Source organism: Aythya marila, assembly GCF_965140915.1.
Source record: "Aythya marila genome assembly, chromosome: Z".
NCBI lineage: Eukaryota > Metazoa > Chordata > Aves > Anseriformes > Anatidae > Aythya > Aythya marila.
Genome location: NC_139080.1, coordinates 31,566,926 through 31,588,118, shown reverse-complemented (window position 1 = coordinate 31,588,118; position 21,193 = coordinate 31,566,926). Strand labels below are relative to the sequence as shown.

At 35.4% G+C, this 21,193-nt stretch overlaps 1 protein-coding gene across 3 annotated transcripts in view; it reads left to right on the top strand.

Annotated features, from left to right (window-relative positions):
- Positions 1-21,193, top strand: part of PTPRD (protein tyrosine phosphatase receptor type D) — a 397,803-nt gene that overhangs the window by 303,926 nt on the left and 72,684 nt on the right. For all 3 annotated transcript variants that reach the window (XM_082783775.1, XM_082783774.1, XM_082783776.1), the window contains 2 exons: positions 8,029-8,141; positions 17,972-18,069. In XM_082783775.1, coding sequence (XP_082639901.1) covers positions 8,029-8,141; positions 17,972-18,069 — 211 coding nt within the window. The remainder of the gene's footprint in view (positions 1-8,028; positions 8,142-17,971; positions 18,070-21,193) is intronic.

Sequence of the window (21,193 nt, the reverse complement as noted above, 5' to 3'; positions counted from 1 at the left end):
TTTTGTTTTGTTTTGTTTTTGGAATTATAGCTAGGTCTTTCTAATGTGTCAGTGTCCTAAGACATCTAAATCATAAAGGAAAGCAGCACTAAAATAACTGAAACTGGTAGAATTTTTTAAAGTCAAATCAGCTTCTTCTAATGATAAACTGCTTAGTAGATTCATTCTCAATAGGTTTTGTACAAATCAACAGAATTTAAACTTTTTATAAAGAAATCAACTATGCAACTGGAGAATTACTAAAATTCAATATAACCAGTATTAGAAATCTAAGAAGTATTTTTCCACCTCAATGAGAACACAAAGAGAATCGTAGCTATTCTCCATTCGAAAATGAGACAGAAACAGAGCAAGCTTTTGTTTTTAAGGGCCTTACAGGAATCTTATATTTCTGAAAAAGAAGGAATATGTTATAGAATATTTTATCATAGACTATGCAGTCTGGATGTAGACAACCAGAGCTTGATAGCTTTATGGCTGTAGATCAGCAATAATTGGGCAAGATAGCAGGGATGTTTAACACTTTTGAGACAACAGCAAAAATTATTATTTGTATGAACTATGTTGGAGGGAATTACTGTGACTATAAAACTTGGACTGGTTAAAAAAAAAAAAAAAGTCACAGTAAGAAGTAAGGAAATTAGAAATTTCCATGTCTACAGGAATTTCTCAAAATGCATTTCTGGATTGTATAGGGGCATAACTGCAACAGATATGATGGGTAGAGAGGAAAATAGAGGTCAGAGGACATCTGCCTAATCCATGACAGCAAGTATGAAAAATACTGAAATAGAGAAAATGAGGTCAAGGGATGTGGCAATGTGAAGAAGATGCCAGCGAAACACACAGGTGGACTGTGTTTAATTCCCTTTGTTGGTAGAAGCCTTTATGAAAAAAAAAAATAAAAAAAATTGTTTACCTCATGATTTACAATACTGCTTTTACATTTTAGTTTCAGTCAGAGAGAAAAGATGACTGCAATTTCTAAAAGAATCATTTTAAGGGGAGAAGTCGTACCCTCATTTAAAGCAGATGTTATTGCAGAAAGTGTGGATAATTTGCCTGGGATGGTGTGAAGCAAATTTAAGTTGCCCAAAGACTAGAAATGCCTGAGCGAACCCTTTATTATTTATCGGTCAGTTTATATAAAGGTTGTTGCCTCTACATTCTTCAAAGCTCAAAGAAAAAATATGGCATAGAAAGATTTTTTGATTATGTATCAGAATAAAGCCAAAAGTTCATTGCAGCTTAAAACTTTACAGTAATAGAGGGGGAAATAACTTTTGTAAATAGGTATATAATTACTTTTTGTAAAAAGATATTTCAAAATATGCCTTTTGTTCTCATTGGATACGGCTGCAATATAATATCCAACATAACTGTAGGTGATTAATGTACTGTGTGCAAAAATGCTTATAGACTCACAGAACCACAGAGCCACATGTTTGGAGATTTTCTGTTCTCACCCCTACTCTGAACATGGTCAGGTACAGCAGGTTTCTTAGGGTTCAGGTGAGTTTCAGTATCTCTAAGGATGGAAACTATTTGAATGGTCTGATTCATTGTTCAACTACCCTCTCACAGTTAAAACAAAACAAAACAAAACTTTCTCTTAAGTTACGGTTTAATTTCCCGTCTTTCTGGAATTCATATCTTGGCAAAGTGAGCTGGATTGGCCAGTGACCAGTACAGTATTCTGTGACACTGAAACAATGATACCACCCTGCAGTCTTAGTGAAAATAATTTCGGGCAGGTCTTTAGGTCTTTTATCAGTCAGACTTAAAACTAAACAATCAGATTTAGGGATCAGAATAAATTAATTAAATGTCATTTGCCTTTTCATCATGTCATTGTCCTCAAGAAAATATATTTTTCACTGGTTCAAGTATGGAGTAAAATACAAAATAGTAAGATTTATATGCAAAATCTCAAAGAAAGGTGAACACTTAACCAGATACAGAGATGGTGCAGAATTCTAGTCTCCTCTAGAGGTAATGCATGTTATGAGAACTGTTAATTAGAGTCACAATCTATTTCCCAAGCTGGTTTACATAAAGCACTACTGTGCTGCAATGCAAACCAAAAAGATATGGCCCTGAAGTATCCTTTCATGCCTTTTTTTTTTTTTTTCCTGTAATATGAGTTTCTGTGGTTGTTCTTACTGTATTTAAGAAATCACAAGCTTTCTAATTTCAGCCTTTTACTGATAAAGAGCAAAATGTTCCTCATTCTAGATGTTTCTTGGATCAGTGTTGTTTGTAGGGTGGTTTTTTTTTTCAGTTTTAGAGAAAAGAAATTAAAGTTCTTTTGACAGGCTTTGTGTTATTTGCTCTTATTAAGTGCAGCTTTTTTGACTTACTTCAGAATGCAGGAGCCAAAACTTGAATCTTTTGTACATAGTGAACCTGAGGACTCTGAATCTTGAAATATAAGAAGACAAATGGTTCTAAGGGGAAAAAACAAAAGTTGAGCACAGAAATGAGAATGGGGGAATCTTAAGTGATGGTCATAGAATCTTAGAATTATTTAGATTGGAAAAGACCTTCAAGATCATCATGTCCAGCTATCAAGCTGAGCTACCAAGTCCCATCACTAAACCATTAGCACCACATTGTCACATCTCTTAAATACCACCAGGGACAAGTACTCTACCACTTCCCTTGGCAGCTCATTCCAATGCTTAATCACCCCCTCTGTGAAGAAACTCTTCCTAATGTTCAAACTAAACTTCCACTGTTGAAATGTGAGAGCCATTTCTTCACATCCGATCACTTGTCACTTGTCACCTGAGAAAGGGGACCACCATCCTCCTCACTACTATCTGCATTCAGGTAGTTGTAGTGAGCAATGAGGTCTTGCCCCTAAGACTCTTCTTCTCTGGGCTGAACAGCCCCAGTTCCTTCAACTGCTCCTCATAGCACTTGTCATAGAATCACAGAATCATTTAGGTTGGAAGAAATTTCCAAGATCACCTAGTCCAATCTCTGACCTAACACTAACAAGTCCTCCACTAAACCATATCACTAAGTTCAACATCTAAATGTCTTTTAAAGACCTCCAGGGATGGTGACTCAACCACTTCCCTGGGCAGCCCATTCCAATGCCTAATAACCCTTTAGGTTAAGAAGTTCTTCCTAATATCCGACCTAAAACTCCCCTGTTGCAACTTTAGCCCCTTCTCCCTCATCCTGTCACCAGGCACTTGGGAGAATAAACCAATGCCCACCTCGCTACAGCCTCCTTTAAGGTCCCTGTAGAGAACAATAAGATCGCCCTTGAGCCTCCTCTTTTCCAGGCTGAACAATCCCAGTTCCCTCAGCCGCTCCTCGTAAGATATGTTCTCCGTACCCCTCACCAGCTTTGTAGCCCTTCTCTGGACTTGCTCAAGCACCTCCACATCCTTCTTGTAGTGAGGAGCCCAAAACTGAACACAGTACTAGAGGTGCCGTCTTACCCATGCAGCATACCCTTGTATATAATTACTTTCCTAGTCCTGCTGGCTCTGCTACTTCTGATGTGGCCTTCTTGGCTACTTGGACACTTTGCTGGCTCATGTTCAGCCCTCTATTGGCATACCACCAGATTCTTTTCTACCAGGTAACTTTCCAGCCACTCTTCCCCAAACCTATAATGCTGCATCAGGTTGTTGTGACCCAAGCTCAGGACCTGACATCAAGCCTTGTTCAGTGTCATGTGACTGGACTCAGCCATAGGCTTATCCTATCCAGATCCCTCTGCAGAGTCTTCCCACCCTCTAGCAGACCAACAGTCCCACCTAACAGTATCATTTGCATGATTACTGAGGGTGCACTCTATCCCCTCATCCAGATCACTGATAAAAACGTTACACAAAACTGTCCCCAATGCTGAGCCCTGGGGGATGCAACTGGTTATCATCTGCCAACGGGACAGTCTATAAAGACCGTGAAAGTCTATAAAGACTTTTTTTTACAATGTGTGATTAATTTGGTCATTGATGACTCCAGAATATAAAAAGTTTGCAGACCCACTTTTTTAATAATAGATAGAGAGACAAATACTATACTTACAGTGTATATGGTAGAACATGATGATGGAAGCTAATAATTTTCCCTGTTAAAATGATCTCTATAGATCACAGTTTACTACAAATCTATATGGATCACTCTAGTCCTCACATAAATGCTATTCCTTCAAAATCTGTGAAGGTGTATAGTACTTCATTTGAGAAATATTTATGACTACCTTGCTTTCCAAGGTATCATTAAATTATTTTCTTATTATTTTAGTACTTGGTTTTATAAAACAATTTAGTAATAAATATTTCCTTATTTATTTATTTTTAATTAAATTTAATTAAAACATGATCTTACATATTTAACCTTGTACTTCACTTCCTTATCTCTCCTTCTTCTCCCTTTCACTCCTTCTCTTTCTTCATTATGCCCAGCTCTCCTCTTCCCTGCTCTCATCTCTTTTCCCTGCAAGGATGAACCTCTTTATGTCTTAGATGCTATTTATCAATAGAATGTTAACTTGTTAAAGCTCTAATTAAATGCTCATTCTCCAGTGTCTCTCTGGATACAAGATATTATTTTGCAGACTGTTTCTAAAATAGATGGTTTTTTTTTCAGCAGGAGAAAATTCTCTTTTGTTTTAAACTGTGTCCTCCATTTATTCCTTGATTCCCGAGCTGTCTTTTCCTTTTGGGGAGGCTAGTTATATATCCTTACTGTAAGTCAGCATTCCTTGTATTTGCTGTTGTCATGCTTAACTTGTTTGATGCTGATAAACTAACATTTGGCCTTTTCTTCCCTGTTTGCTGCATTACAATGGAGCAGTAAACCTGACAGGTGAGAAGTGAAGAGTAATCACTTTTCATTTAATCCAGTGGGGATTGGAATCCAGATGGGGAAAATGTGGGGGATGGAGAGGGGATGGGGATGGAGGTAGGGGGTGAGGGGAAGAGAACAGAGAGAGACAAGTTATCATAAGAATGATCTAAAGCAGAAAAACAGAACATCTGTCAACCTAAGTGAATATAGACATTAAAGTATCAAACTGAAGGCAGCTGCAAGATATTTTATGTTTTTTTGTTTGTTTGTTTGTTTTTTACAACACTTAAAATCCACATAGCATATACAGCCAAGTTTCACTATTACTTTTTGTCTTCACGAGGCACATTTTCAAGAAACAAAATGGTTATACAATGTTCATATGTTTTTATTTGTGCTTTCATGAAGGTAAAAGTATTCTTTGCTATAACGATAACTGCTAAAGGAATGTGGTTTAGTGCTTAAAGTGTGAATAGTTCTAAAGTGTTCATGATACATAGAGTCAGTGCTGACGTATTTCTGTAAGTGAAAATGATCATAGAATCATAGAATGGCTTGGGTTGGATGGGATCTTAAGGATCACCTAACTCCAACCCCCCTGCCATAGACAGGGATGCCACTCACTAGATCAGGTTGCTCAGGGCCTCATCTAACCTTCTCTTGAACACCTCCAGGGATAGGGCATCCGCAATCTCTCTAGGAAACCTGTTCCAGTGCCTCACCACCCTCTGAGTGAAAAATTTTGTCCTAACCTCTAACATAAATCTCCCCTCTTTTAGTTTAAAACCATTCACCATCATCTTGCCAATATCTGACTGATCAAAGAGTTGCGCTCCATCTTTTATGAAGTCCCGTTCAAGTACTGAAAGGTTGCAATGAGGTCACCCTGCATGCAGTGTTCTCTTCTTTAGGCTGAACAGCCCCAGCTCTCCCAATCTATCTTTGTATGAGAGGTGCTCCTGCCCCTTGATCATCTTTGTAGACCTCCTCTGGACCCACTCTAACAAATCTTGTGCTGGAGGCCCTAGACCTGGATGCAGGACTCCAAGTGGGGCCTCACGAGGGCAGAGTAGAGGGGACAATCACCTCCCTCCACCTGCTGTTCACACCTCTGTTGATGCAGCCCAGGATGCAGTTAGCCTTCTGGGCTGCAAGCGCACACTGCCAGCTTGTGTTGAGCCATCAGAACCACCAAGTCCTTCTCTGCAGGGCTGCTCTCAGTAAGTTCTTCACCCAGTCTGCACTCATGTCTGGCATTGCCCTGGCCCAGATGCAGCACCCTGCACTTGGACTTGTTGAACCTCATTAGGTTCTCATGCACCCATTTCTCAAGCTTGTACAGGTCCCTTTGGATGGCATCCCTTCCTTCTGTCGTATCAACTGCACCACTCAGCTTGGCATCATCTCCAAATTTGTTGAGGATGCACTCAATCCCATTGTCTGTGGCCACCAAAATGATGTGATTTGTCTTTAGTGGAATTTTTTTATTTATTTTTTTTCCCAGCAGTTTTTTATCAATTGCGTTATCTGAAACAATTAATCTGGAGAGATAGAAAAGACAAAATGATCCTAAGTATAATAATAATAAACCATTCTTTTGTGCTATAACAGTTCAAAATATTCACACAAATGATTCAAAGAGAATTTAGTTCTTTTTCTAGATGAATAGGAAATATTGTTGCCCAGCACTGACTTGAAAGTGGAAGAAAAATAAACTTGTCTCTGGACAGTTCCACTGATCTCTTGACTTCAGGAATATGAAATAAAGATAAAAATATTTATTGGAAATGGAAAGCAGCCTGTCTTCACCTATACTTAAGAATAAAGAACACTAGAGTATTTTGCTGCTTTTGTGATAGGATCAAAAGTAAAAAAGAAATTTCAAATGAGTCATTCCATAATATCTTTTTAAAAGAAGAATCAAATTTAAATCTGCAAAGCTTCACTAAAAATAAGTTAATAAAAGTTTTTGTAGCAAAACAATTTATATATGTACATATGTGTGTGTGTGTGTGTGTGTATATACATGTATAATTTTAAGTCCAGTAACTTTCGAAGAACAGTAATAATTCATTCCACCATGTTGCTATTTGGCTGCTTGACATAGTCTTTGAAATCTTTCTGCATGCACCTTTTACTGAATGCCAACACGTGTTCATTATTTCAAGAACAGTGAGAAATCATTTGAAGAATTTTTAAGAAGGAACCCCAGTGGAATAATAACAGATTTATCATTGCCACATTGCGAGTCAATTAGAAAACAAAAAAGCAAAAAAGCAACAGTAGTGGTGCACCAGACCAAATGTTGGACACCTAGAAAAGATTTACCTATAGTAAATCTTAAAATCGTCTCAGTTCTGTTTTCAGAAAAGCAGCTCTTTGCTGCTTTTTTTTTTTTTTTTCCTCTTTATTGTCTATTTCATGTATAAATGAAATGAAATTTATTCATTTCATGAATTATATCAGCCAATTCATATTTTCATTCAGGAATTCACAGAGATTTATTGAAGGATTCCACTTGCATTCAAACATTAAATTTCCAGATTCCTGACTGACAATGCAGACAATTAGATATTCTTTATATAATATAGTTCTCCATGTTTTGTGGCAGAAAAAGATGCTCTTAAGTTATGAGAGTTCATTTTACCAAAACAGTTCATTTTACTAACAACCTCTGTGGACACTGCTTCACTCTAGAGGAAGGGAAGCATAGATGAGGTCCAATTCCCCCACCCCTCCCCCCTCCCCCCTCCCCCCTGTTCCCAGCTTGTTTTGGACAAACTAACAAAAATGCTAAAATTACAGTGAAATTAGTAATTTGATCAGAAACATTCAAGTGTAGTCTGAGCCTTGAATATGTAGATGTGATCAGATGCATGAGTGTAAAGTTTTTTATGTTTAGTGTTATGTCTCATAATAGTTAATTATTCTGGTGCCCAGAAAGATGATCTAGAGGATTAGCATAGGCCAGAATGCTCAAAACATTCTGACATTTCTATATTTAAATTCATTTTAACATTGGTAGCTGCCTTACCCATCGTGAATCATTATTTTGTCACCTTCATATTAATCATTATTTTATCTTTTCACTGCATCAAATGGTCTTTCAGAAATCATCTCATCTTTATAATTTAATGATTAAAGACTTGAATACCTGTGTTTGTCTACTTCACACCTCAGTCTTATATGCATGTATTCACCTTCTCCATGCAGGAAGAGGGCTGAATCTGATTCTAGAAAGAGCAGCATACCCAACAGCAAGGAGGTCCCTTCTCACCATCCCACAGACCCAGTGGAGCTACGACGCCTTAATTTTCAAACTCCAGGTGAGAGACAATAATATCTCACTAAGAGCTCTGTGATCACAGACTCTGGTTAGTGGTGCTGTTACAGAACAGAATAATTTTAAATATATATATATTATTTTTTTTTTGCCACTTATGATATTTTTATAGTATGTATTTCTCTGATAGGTTTGGAGGTAATTCTGTAATTTCTATATTTAAAGAAAAATCCTGCATGAACAAAATTTTGTATAAAGGATCCAAAAGTCATATATATTGTGTGAATTTGTTTTATATACTAAAAGTACAAGTTAAACCTAAGAACGCTAGAAAACTATTGAGAAATGTACATCCCTCTATTTAGTAACTAGATACTTATAGCTATTTCTTGTAATTAAACTTCCCTTATTTCTACTAAATTATCAAATCAATATCACTGGAGGTTTTACTATATTGCAAATATGAAAGCAATCAAACAAACAAACAAAAAAATACCTAGAGAAATATTCTTGTCTCTTAAATTCAGGCTATATTAGGGTCAAAGAGTCATAGAGGTCAAATTAATATGGCAGTAGTTCTGAAAGGTAGAAGTAACACTTGAATTCTTGATTACCCATTTAATTACTTTATTTATGAAACTGTTTTATTAAAGTGTTTTTTTTTTTTTTTGGTTGATAGTTAAGAAACACAGAGAGAAATACTTAAAATAAAATTGATTTTTAGTGTCATTTTATGAGTAAATGTTTTTTAAATTACCTTTGTTTTGATCATTCTGTATTTCAGTAGTCTTATTTTCTGTCACCATATGATTGCACACAGTCCTGATATGATGCTAATTACTTATCAAATCTTCCTGAGCATTATTTTGTCAGATTTATTACATTTAGTGCAATGATAATAATAATGGATTTAAGCTCATAAAGACAGGCAATTAAGTACTTGAGATGTTAAAAGACTAGCTAAAGAAGGAGACACACTAAATATTACAAAAGGGTTAACTGAACTGGCAACTCTCATTTCTCATATTTAAAAGAATGTCTGCATTAGGATAGTTGTGCCCTAGCAGGAGTACATCTACAGAACAATGAAGAAGGGGCTAAAGACCCAACGTCCTTACTGCATATATCAGAGGTAAAAAGTAAGTGTTTTGAGGCTTGAGGCTTGCCCCAGACTTGCCTAAATCTGTTTTATTACAGTGAATGATCTTTAGCAGCTGAGACAAGAGGTGTGTTTCGGGAGTGCATCTTCTTGTTGAGTTTCGTCTGAATGTGGGAATCTTGTTGATGTGCTCTGGGACCTCTCCACAATATGAACCTTAATGTAGTAAATGGAAATGACTGAATGCTTTGATTTGCAATTGTGCCTCTGAGACTGCAACACTAATGTAGACTTACCCTCATGAAGAAAAGGTTTCAGACCTTATCCAGCACCTTCACACAAAGTTTTAAAGTTTTTTAAATAGATAGACATGTATATACAAATCTTCGAAACATGAACAGAAAGGTGTTGCTTCTTACATTTTAGTTTATACCTAAAATAAGTCATTAACTGTATGCACATATACACTAGGTAGAGGGGATATCTGAATTACTAGGTATATAAGCAATATTTTCTGATGTTTGTGTAGAGTTTTACCTATCCATTTAATATTGGTTATATAGTCAAATAAAATATGATTAGAAAAAAAATGCTGCTAAGTCTTAATAATTTAAAATTAATTAATTATAAATTCATACTAAAAATGTAAATTTAATAAGAACTGGCAGAATTCGTGGCACTTGTAGGCATTGCAGTTCCACCTCACTGATCCAAAAAGAACTAGAGAGGAGTAGAAGTGTACTTTTCCTTTCAACTCTGTAATTTATCTGGGAAGTTGGTAGTTTTCTGTGAAGCTAGTTAAGCAGAAGATCTGCAATCCATTTCTATTATAAGATCCCTTTCTTTGCTGTAAGTCTTTTCCACAAATGGAGGATTCAAATTACTAGAAAAAAATATAGAACAAAAATCAAATTATGATATATATATATATATATTTTTTTTTTTTTTCTAGGACTCCTAGGTGTAGATCAGTCCATTAAGATATTTAGAATGCAACCAAATATGAAGGATACTATCCCAGGAGGTTTATATTGCTATGTAACACTTGCTAATTAGCTTGTTCTTAATATGAAATCTTAGCTGCAGAGTAGTCAACCTACAGTTCCTATGGCAGCAGAAGCAGATTTTAACTTAACTTACAACACCTTCAATTAGGGCTACCATTTTATTTAAATCTGTTTGAATTTAACTCAGATCTTTAAATACTGCTTAAATAATTATCCAACTCCATACTCTAACACATCATCAAGTGACATGCAGGACAAAGCTCTTCCAAGACGAACATAGAGGAAATATAGAAAGGTTGTATATTCAGGACACAATTTTGTTGTTGTTGTTGTTTTTATTATTGTTGTTCTTTCACTTTCATAACTGTGTTGTTGTTGTTTTCTTTCTGTTGGGTAGCAGAAACATGTAGGGTACTTTTGGAGCAAAGCAGGCAGCTGAGAGAAGGAGATGGTACTGATGTTGTTATGTGATGGGTTTCTTTTAACAAGACATCTCCAGTCACCCTCATACAATGCCTTTATTAACTCTGCAAGATACTACCTTTTATGAACATTGAATACAGATAAAATAAATGACAGAGTACGTTATAATAATACAAATAAATGACATGTACATTAATAATCAGCATCTGTCAAGTCAGTACAAGTGCATCAGGATTGATGATTTGATTTCATTATTATAATTATTTATTTAGCTTATGGAACATCTACAGTTTCTTTGGATCTTTTCAAGCTCTCTATTTTCTTCCAGTGAACAACACAAACAACAACAACAACAAAAACACAACAACAACACACACACACAAAAAAAGGAGGTTATGATGAATACATAATGTGAAGAAGTATTAAGAAAGAACATTTTAAATTACATTAGCAATTTTTTAGGACAAGAGGAATGGAAAGTTGTGCCAGGGAAGGTTCAGTTTGGAAATTAAGATAAATATCTTCTCAAAAAGAGTAGTTAGGCATTGGAATGGGTTGCCTAGGAAAGTCACCATCTGAAGGAAAGAATGGATGTGATTTAAAGAAAGGTTGGATGTGGTACTTAGGGACATGGTTTAGTGGGTAATACTGGTGGAAAGAGGGCAGTTGGACCAGATGATCTTGAAGGTCTTTTCCAACCTTTATGATTCTATGATATTTAGATTGCCACTTCTCAGTGGGAGAGCTGAGTGAGGCATACTTACAAAAGTCAGGGTTGTCGTAAGTTTTAATCCTCTAAAAGATTTATAAACAGCCTCTTTCCAAAAATACTAGAAATTGCATATTTTGTTTAAGGAAAAGAGAATCAGATCTGACTATCAAAATAATCTGAAAATTAGTCCCATGTGTTAAATTTGATTTTCTAACCATGAGTACAAAATAATCCTAGGTGGTTGGGTTGTTGGGCATAACTTTTTGAAAGAATTTACCAGGAAGCAATATTTTATCTTTGGTGATTGCAGTGCAGTGATTTTGGCAAAAGTTATGCTTTACTGGTCATAAAATTGTCAAATCAGCATGAAGATGTGATAAAAACCCACTTTCTAAACTACCAGCACAGTAAATGTGTTGCTTTCCTATCACTTTTTCTTGTCCTCTCAATAAATAATTGTATTCCTCATTAATCTTTTACTTACCTAACTAAGGTTTCCTCTCTTACCCTTTTTATGAAGGTTCATATTAGTCTCTGTCTTCACTCCTCAATTAACAGAGTAACTACACAGAAAAGATGGACATTTTGTCTTGACATTTGAAATAGCCCATAGTTCCACAACTCAGAACAAGATCCCATGTCCATATGTGTTATCCAAAAAATATATATTTGTTAGATAAGCCCATATGCTACTGAGTGGTTCACATCTGTGCCAAGTTTTCATTGAGTAAATATGAAAATACCCAGTCTCACAGTAGCATAGGGAGTTTCATGTGTAATTTTGATATTCTTCTGAAATTAGAGTGGCTGAAGGAAAATCAGTAGCATTCTTCCCGTTCAAATTTCCTGTAAAATATGGGATTAACATCATTAACAACTGTGCAAATTTTAAAAGTCTCTGTCACATGGGTGGGCAAAGGTAGGGAGGGGATAATAATTAAGTCCGCACAAGAGGTTTTATCAAATGAGGCAGCCCAGGTTTGTATAAAGGAAAATAATTAATGTTAAGTAGTTTGAGTGGGTTATGAGACCCAAGACTTGTGGAAAGACTTCAATCTGCCAATTAACCAAAGAACTGAACTGAGTCATTCCTGAAAAGTGACTGTTTTTTTACGCATTTAAATATAATATGTGTCATGCGTATAAGTAATTTGCATAACTGTGTGGCAATTAAACAATTATCTCATTATTTCTTATGAACCAAATAAGATGCTTTGAAATAGAAGGAAAATAAATAAAATTTTTACAGCTCCAAATTGAAGATTCTGCATTTTCATTAGGTAAGTGCATGCTCATGAAACTCAGCGAGTTCCTGAGCAGTTTATACTAACCTATTTTCAAGATAAGGCAGAAAAAGAATAAAAAATCTCCATAGGAAAAAGGTACAAGTAACAAAAGTGGAAAAAGTGGTGTCTGGATTTTGTCACCTGTTCCGCAAGTTAGCAGGAAAGTTCTTCCCTTTATGTACACATTTTCTTTTTTTGAGTACCATGACAATGCTGAAGGAAGAGCTGGGGTTTGTCTCCATGGCAAAAAGAGACTGCAGGAGATTTCTCATAGTGAGAATATATTCTACATATATATTCTGTGTGTATGTGAACTTGACTCACATGAAGGTTTTAAGCACCTTAAATGAGATTTAGGCTTCCAAGTGCAAACAACAGTTTTCTGAGATCCCACTTGGTTGCTATCTAAAAGAGAGGCAATAAAAATCTGTTTAGCTGGGAGAGAGTTGAAGGCTCTGCTACTCACAAGAGGGCTTTTTATTATTATTATAATTTTTATTTTTCCTGGATTTTAGCCAATGATTTTGCAACAGGCTATTGTCTTGAGTAATTTGAGATCAGGGCTGAGAACTAGGCCTCACCGTTTCTCTCTCTCTGTAGAGACCTTTTACAGCTCATTCAGCTGAGGTTTCTGCTGTGAGCACCTAGGTCTGCTTGCTATATCTAATTCTGATTTACAATAAGAGTTTCATTCCAGAATAATTAATCAATTTTAGAATAACATACATTTTTCTGGAATAAAAGGGTTTTTATATTGGGGCATAAGGAGTATAATATTGCAGTATTATAAGCACATGAATAACTATTTTTGATTAGTTATTACAGAATAACATATTTCTCTAAAACTTATCTTATAAATTTAGCTTTGTACACAAGATATAAGTTCACTCTCTGAGATAACAGTAGCCATTTTAAAAATAATATTTAAAGTAACATTGATTGATCAAATATACTGAAGGCATCCTGGGTAAATTATCATGACCCTGGGTCACCCTTCATATTTTCCATTTCCCATGTCCAGATGTTGCATATGTATATCTTTCTGATAAAAGAAAGTGTCAGTGACTGTACCAACTATTACTGATTCCTTCATTTTTCAATAATAGACCAACATCTTAATCAACATAGATATACATAGGTATGTTGGAAGGTATTCTGTGACATTGAATAAAAATGAGTATGTAATAAATGAGTCTTTAAAATTCCCGAGTATTAATTTGATATAGACCTTTAATATAACTTATTTCATAAAGAAATATCTGTGAAAATATTGTCACATTTTCAGTTCATCTGGATTGTGTTCTGTATGCTAGCAGCTGTGCACTGTATTTCTTTCTTAACTCATTGCTTATTTATTGTGGACATGTAAACCTACATGTCCAAATTTATAAATAAATGTATGTTTCACAGATGTTTTTAAAAGCTCTTAACATAAAACTGTGACAATAAACAAAATGATTAATGACAAGGCCAAAACACCCACTTGTTTCAGTGGGGTACAGGAGAAAACTTGGCAGATTTAAAGCCTGGATAAAGTATGCAGGTAAATTCTGACCTTACTTTCTCAGTTACACATTGAATTTGCGGCACATATGGTATCCCAAGTTCTTTAGTTCTGAATTAGCCAGAAAATATTTCTACACTGTAATGCATTTTAATTTTATGGTTTAATGCTAGGCTGGATAAGATTATTTACATTTGACACTCTTCTACCAAATCTAGGGGGAAAGAAAGAAAAAAAAAAAAAAAAAAAAACACATTATGAATACAATTTCAGCTTCCTTTTGCATGTACAGCATGGTTGTTGTTTTTGTTTTTGTTTGTTCTATTTTGTTTTTCTCCTGTTTGATTTTTCAGTGTTTTTGTCTTACTTGAAGGCAAGATTTAAAGCATGCATTTGTCATGCTGTTTCTTTTGATTTACTAGCATGTCAGAGGGTCTGTTCTAATTGAGCTCTATTTTGTCTTATTTTTTTACAGTTTTCATAGCATACATTGATTAATGTCAAAGTGTGTCTGCAAATAAGTGCATTTTGTTATATGTAATGACAAAAATAAGTGTGTTTACCTGTACTTTTGTTGTTGTTGTTATTTTTTGTGTTTGTTTGTTTTGAGTCAAATTCTACACCTGTGCTTTTGTTCTTATTTTTTTGTTTGTTTGTTTGTTTTGTTTTGTTTTGTTTTTTTGAGTCAAGTTCTACATCTGTTGTTCACATGCAACTGATATCAAATTCAGCAGGAGCTTCGTGCTGAATGAAGAGATAGGATGAGGTCTTAACATATTCATACATAGCATATTCTGCTATGATGATTGTTATATTTTGTAGACTGATTACGTAATAGAAGTCCTCCAGCAGTTCATAAAAAAGTATCTAATGAGTACCATCTCAGTAGAGCACACTTTACATATGATTTGAGAAAAGTTCACAAGTGTTCAAATGTAAGTTTCTAAAATAAATTCTAGAGAAAAGAGGTTAGATGTAGCCAAAAATTGGCAATTTCAGAAGTTGTAAGTAGTTTTTTTTTGTTTTGTTTGTTTGTTTTCTTATTTATGTCAAGTTTCATTTTGCACAAAATGTTTAATATGAAATCTCCCTTTAGGAATGTCAATTGATAGTGACAAAAACAATTGATAAAAATAGTTTAAAAAAGACTGGGTAGTCAGCATCTTTTTCAAAAAATAAATATCCTTCACAGTAAACAAATTATTGGGATTTGTTCTCATGCTGCTGGTGATTTAGACAGGTTCATCATGTATACAGCAATTCTCATTTTCTTTGGTTTTATGTCCTTTGTGTTTACAGTAGGGTAATTGGACCATTAGACATTTTAGTTTAGTTTCCAGACTGTTTTGTGCATGTCTGAAGTGCCTGTATGTACGAGATTGATTGATTGATTATGGTGATCTACTGCTGTTACTAATTTGTTTCCCATTTCCAATTGGCTTTTACTTTTTACAGCTTTGAGCAGTAATTCAGTCCCCTACGCCTCCCTGATTGGCTCTGTGTCCTCCCTCTCTAGCCAAACTACCACTCAGTCCTTATATGATAATAACTCTCTCCCACGATTCGCTCGAAAAGGTCTAAACATCTTTGTCTCTATTATTTTCTCTGTTCAAGCACTGTTTTAGATGTGCATCAGTCCACCTCCATTTCTGGATCAATTTAGAGTTCTCTTGTGCCTTTTCACTCACATATTTTCCATGGGGGTGCTTGATCTGGATCAAACAGTTTAATTTTTAGAAGACCGTCACCCATGCTCTTATTATGAGAATAGCCAATTTATTTTAAGCAAAATTTCTAATAAAATGGGAGACAACTAGAACTGATTCAAGTAAATCAAATATTATAGACTAATTTACTAATTGAAATTCTAATAAATCTTGCTATTATATATGAACATTCTGTTTTGTTAGTTGACTGGCAATTTGCTTTAATGTCTACATTAAATACTGTCTCACCATCACAGATATACTATGAAGGTAATATGTAAATATATATTTATAGGGTCAGATGAATTAGGAACAGCACTGCTGGATATTATTAACATGATGCCTGAAATGTCAAAAAAAAAAAAAAAAAAAAAGAAAGTAGAATTAGGAAAAAAAAAAAGGAAAGGAAGGAAAAACATTCTGTAGGGTGACTGTGTTGTAACCACATGGTCATTTTCAGCTACTTTATTAGGAAATGCAAGTTAATTGTCTTAGGCATGCTTTTGAAATTCATGGTGACAAAACAAACAGCATTGTGCAACATGGCTTCCAGCTTGAGCCCCCTTGAGTCATCACTGTTTTTCTTTCTCAATTTCAAGAGATTTTTGGGTTCACTAGCTTAATTTTTCTAGCCAGCTCTGATTTCTTCCCTGAAACAATTGAAAACTCACTTCATTTAAGGATGAAGAGGAAAATGTAAGCAGTTTGGAGAAGGGTCACGGAGACAGACTGAAACAATGATGTTCACAAAATCTTGCCTGGCAAATATTCAGCTGGCAAATTGTGCTAGTCGGCCCCACATCTCTTCTGTCTTTCTTTTGCCTTGCTGTCCCTATATTCCTTTCCTCACCCCTTTCTATCTCTGATTCCCAGCTCTTACTCTTCCTTTCCACTTATTATCTTCATCAGTAGACAAAGATGTTTACACCTGAAGTAGATTGTAGGTACTTTTGGGGGTTGATAAATGGGGTTTTAGATTAAACATGTTTTAAGGTACTAGTGCAGTCAGTATGTGCGTCCAACCAAACTGTACAACCCCTGCTTCTACAATCTGCTACTAGTGAAAACATTTTTGAAGCTATAATTGTCTGATGTTCGATCTTCTCTTGAGTGACTGTTGTCTAAAAGCAATGGTGCATGTAATTCTAGTCATTCATAGTTGCATGTGAATGTCAGTCACCTCAAAATTTCATAAAATATTTAAGTATTTCTAATTTAGTCAGATGTGTAGTCAGTCTTCTAGACCTTGATACATTGTTATTAATTCTCAAGCGATCCTTTCCTTTCCTTTCCTTTCCTTTCCTTTCCTTTCCTTTCCTTTCCTTTCCTTTCCTTTCCTTTCCTTTCCTTTCCTTTCCTTTCCTTTCCTTTCCTTTCCTTTCCTTTCCTTTCCTTTCCTTTCCTTTCCTTTCCTTTCCTTTCCTTTCCTTTCCTTTCCTTTCCTTTCCTTTCCTTTCCTTTCCTTTCCTTTCCTTTCCTTTCCTTTCCTTTCCTTTCCTTTCCTTTCCTTTCCTTTCCTTTCCTTTCCGTTAGTTTTCTGATTTTTTTTTTTTCTTTTTCCTTTTTTCTTTTACCATTTCCTTTGCAGGTTCAGGTGTCTCCGGTTACCTTGGTAACCTTCATTCTTCAAGTTCGTTTTTCTTGATTATGCATAAGTCACTTTGCTTTCTGTCAAAATACTATTCTTTCCCCTTTAGGGCTTTTCAATGTCTGTTTCTCAGCTCACCTTTCCTCATCTAATTCAATGCAGTTTCCATTTCATACAGTCCAGCAGAAGAAGTTTGAAATGACATTAAGAGTCATTACTCAAAGCAGAGGTCGACATCAGGTCTAACTGTCTCATTTTTCCATGCCTACCTAACCTCATTGTCTCATCTCAGGGTAACTCTTTCCTTTACACTAGGATTGTTAGCTTTGGGAATATGCTTGGTGACTTCTTTTAATTTGGCTTCAGAGCTCATTTATCCAGAGCATGTCGTGCTTTGAGTAACCAAACTATTTGCCTGCTTCTCTTACATTTGACATCTTTACTACTTATACATTTCTAGCCATTCTAACTACTACATTTTATAAATTTTACTATGATGCTATCAATGTAGCTTATTTTAAATTTGGTTCTTCTTTCCTGTACAACAGGTATGGCCAGTCACCCTCCAATACCTATCTTGGAACTTGCAGATAACATTGAAAGACTGAAAGCAAATGACAATTTGAAGTTCTCACAGGAGTATGAGGTAATTTACCCCATTTTCTTATCACTTAAATTATCAAAAATGTCATGCTTACTATTTCTCTAGACTTACTGCTGGTATGTATCCACCCTGGTGATGCCATCTTTATATGCTAAACCATGTTAAAATATGTCCTCTGTGTAGAACAACTACTTTGCTGAGGTGGCTCCTTTGCTTCTAACAATGTGTTCTTTTTATAAGGATCTGTGTCAAGCAGATTCCATGTGCACATGCTTGAAGCAGTGTCCTGCCAATAATACTACATTGATAATCTGTGAATGGTGCTCTGTACAGAAGGAACAGATCATTTACAAGCCATATTGTCAGTAATCTATGACGTACACCTCCCAGGACAGGCATTGTTAATATGGAGAGCGATAGTTTCTTATGTCAATAATTTTTTGCTAAAGGAACTTGGAGAGCTATCCATTAAATAGATCCCTAACAGGTTCTTCAACACCAATAAGGCTTATCATGTCAAAAATCTATGGACAAATTATACACTGGATGATTAGGAAAATCATGCTTCTTCAGAGCAGCTATGGGCTGTCCTGTCCATTATCGAATGATTAACGGCTCCCAGAGAGATGACTATTTTCTTTGTAGTCTATTGCATGAAATTTCTTTCAAGAATCTCAGGATTGCTGTTTACTGTTGCAATTACACACACACACACACACAAAAAAAAAAGGAATATCTTTTCACATTTCTGCATGTAAATGTATTCTTAAGTATGAAGACTGTAATACTTTCTATAATAAAGAATTAGACAGGGAAATTAATGCAACAGTATTCACCATAAAAATGCTAATATTTGGTATAAATTTTACAATAAATTCTTGTTGTGCTGTAGGCAAATTAATTGGAACAACTGTGTAGGAAATTCCATTTAATAAATAAAAAATGCCATTACATGTTGCATAATGGAGTATAGTTTCCATTAAAATATACAATGCACCTTGAAGAGGAGTCTCAGGGGAGACCTTATTGCTCTCTAAAAATATATGAAAAAAATATATGGGGAGCTGAGGATTGGCCTCTTCTCACAGGTAACTAGTGATAAGAGGTCTCTTCTCACCGGTAACTAGCAGGAATGGCCTCAAGTTGCAGCAGGGGAGGTTTAGGTTAGAAATTAGGAGCCATTTCTTCTCAGAAAGGGTGGTTAGGTATTGGAATGGGTTGGCCTGGAAAGTGGTGGCATCAACATCCCTTGGGGTGTTCAAGGAGGGGTTGGACCTGGTTAAAGGAAAGCTTGGACATGGTTTAATGGATGACATTGTTAGTAGGGTAGTGGTTGGACTAGATGGTCTTGAAGGTCTCTTCCAACCTTAATTGTTCTGTTCTGTTCTGTTCTGTTCTGTTCTGTTCTATTCTATTCTATTCTACTTACATTACCTTACGTGAAACATGTTGTGAGTATGACGTGGTTCTTCTTATGTTGTAGTAAGAAGTAAAAGAAGTAGAAGAAGTAAAAGCCTAGGTGTTTAGTATTTCTATATTATTTAAATCATTAAAATAATCTTGAGAATGTAATTGTAATAATTTACAAGCAGTTTTGTGAAGATATGCTAATTTTCTGAAAACTTAGTATATAAGTTTTAAGAACTTTTAAGAACTTTTACCATTTGGCATATAAAGCTCAGATTTCACGTTCTGTATTTATTTATTTTGGCAAAACATACCATCCGGGGTAGAGCAGTGAGACACTGAATTTTAAAACGTGGCCAACTGTAAGTCAACATCAAGCTTCATTCACGTTGGTTTGCCCAATGGACAGTCAAAAATTACCTTTTAAATTCCAGCTTTAGAGAAGCCACTTTATTTCCAGTTACTGCAATGTTCACGCATTTTGAAGCAGAATTAGTGAAAAGCACTGCTATTTTACTTCATGGTCTAGTTTAGGAAGTGGACAAAGGTTTGGTGATCACTGTAAGTCATCTTCCTGTCTTGGCTGTGCATTCCTGTTGTCTCTCTCTTGTGCCAATCCTGGCACTAGTGTATGTGCAGCTGTTCAAGGATTATCTCAGGAAATAGATTTAGCTGAGAACTAATTGTTTTATTTTTCTTTGCTGTTTTTAGTTGGATCAATTCCCTGAATGAGCTAACCACATGGCTGCATGAGCTCTAGTGCTAGCACAAGGGAGATGGTGGGAACATCTGTGGTTGAGGACTGGGACCTTGTCTTTCCTCACTGATGATGTCCCATAAAAGCAACTGTCAGATTTCCAGGCAATGATGGGTACAGACAGTAACAATTCAGTTATTGTCACTTCAGATTAAGTTTGAACTGGTAGCACAGAAGGAAAAAAAGATATTTCATCATCAGGAGTTAAAGGCAAGGATACAATGTGTAGTAGGAAAACATTGACTTCTGTCAATAATAATAAAGTACTTCATTTAATTCCCATTTGAGGAAACAAACATTTTTTGTAGGTGATTTTTGTTGTTGTTGTTGTTTTTGTTTTTTAAATATATATAAATATGCAAAGCCCTTTTTTCTTTACACTTTTTTTTTTTTTTTTAATGGAATTTCTTGCATTGCATTGATGAAATTCTAAAATAGACTGACTGTGTACCATGACTATTGTGGCAACTTTGTGATATCATAAAATAAAATATACATGTACAGGTTCCTGATGAACACTCACTTCTCATCCAGCTTGTAGAATTTCTGTTTTGTTTTGTTTTGTTTTGTTTTGTTTTTTAATGTTTTAATTATTATTTTTTTCCACATCTTACTTCAGGTGCCACTTAGAAAGAATTACTTGTGCCACAGCTCAGATTCATCTTACACATTATATACACCCTCTTCAACCTTTCAGAAGCATTTGTACATTTGCTTCTCTTCCATTCTTGGTCTTGTTGCATCCTCTTCCCTTTGCCAAGAATTTCTGATAAAAATTGCATGCAAGTTTGTTTTTCTCCACACGTTTTCTTCTGCCTTATACCTTCCCAGCCTGTTCCTGCTTTGTCTTCAGACAGACAAAAAACAACCTATCTTCACTACTTTCACCAGAAACAACAAAAAACTGTCTCTGAGAAGGCACATGTCTACATATGATCTCCTCTGCTTCCCCTCTGTCCTCATTTTCCAATGAAATTCCCTAACTTCCTTGTACCCTTTCAG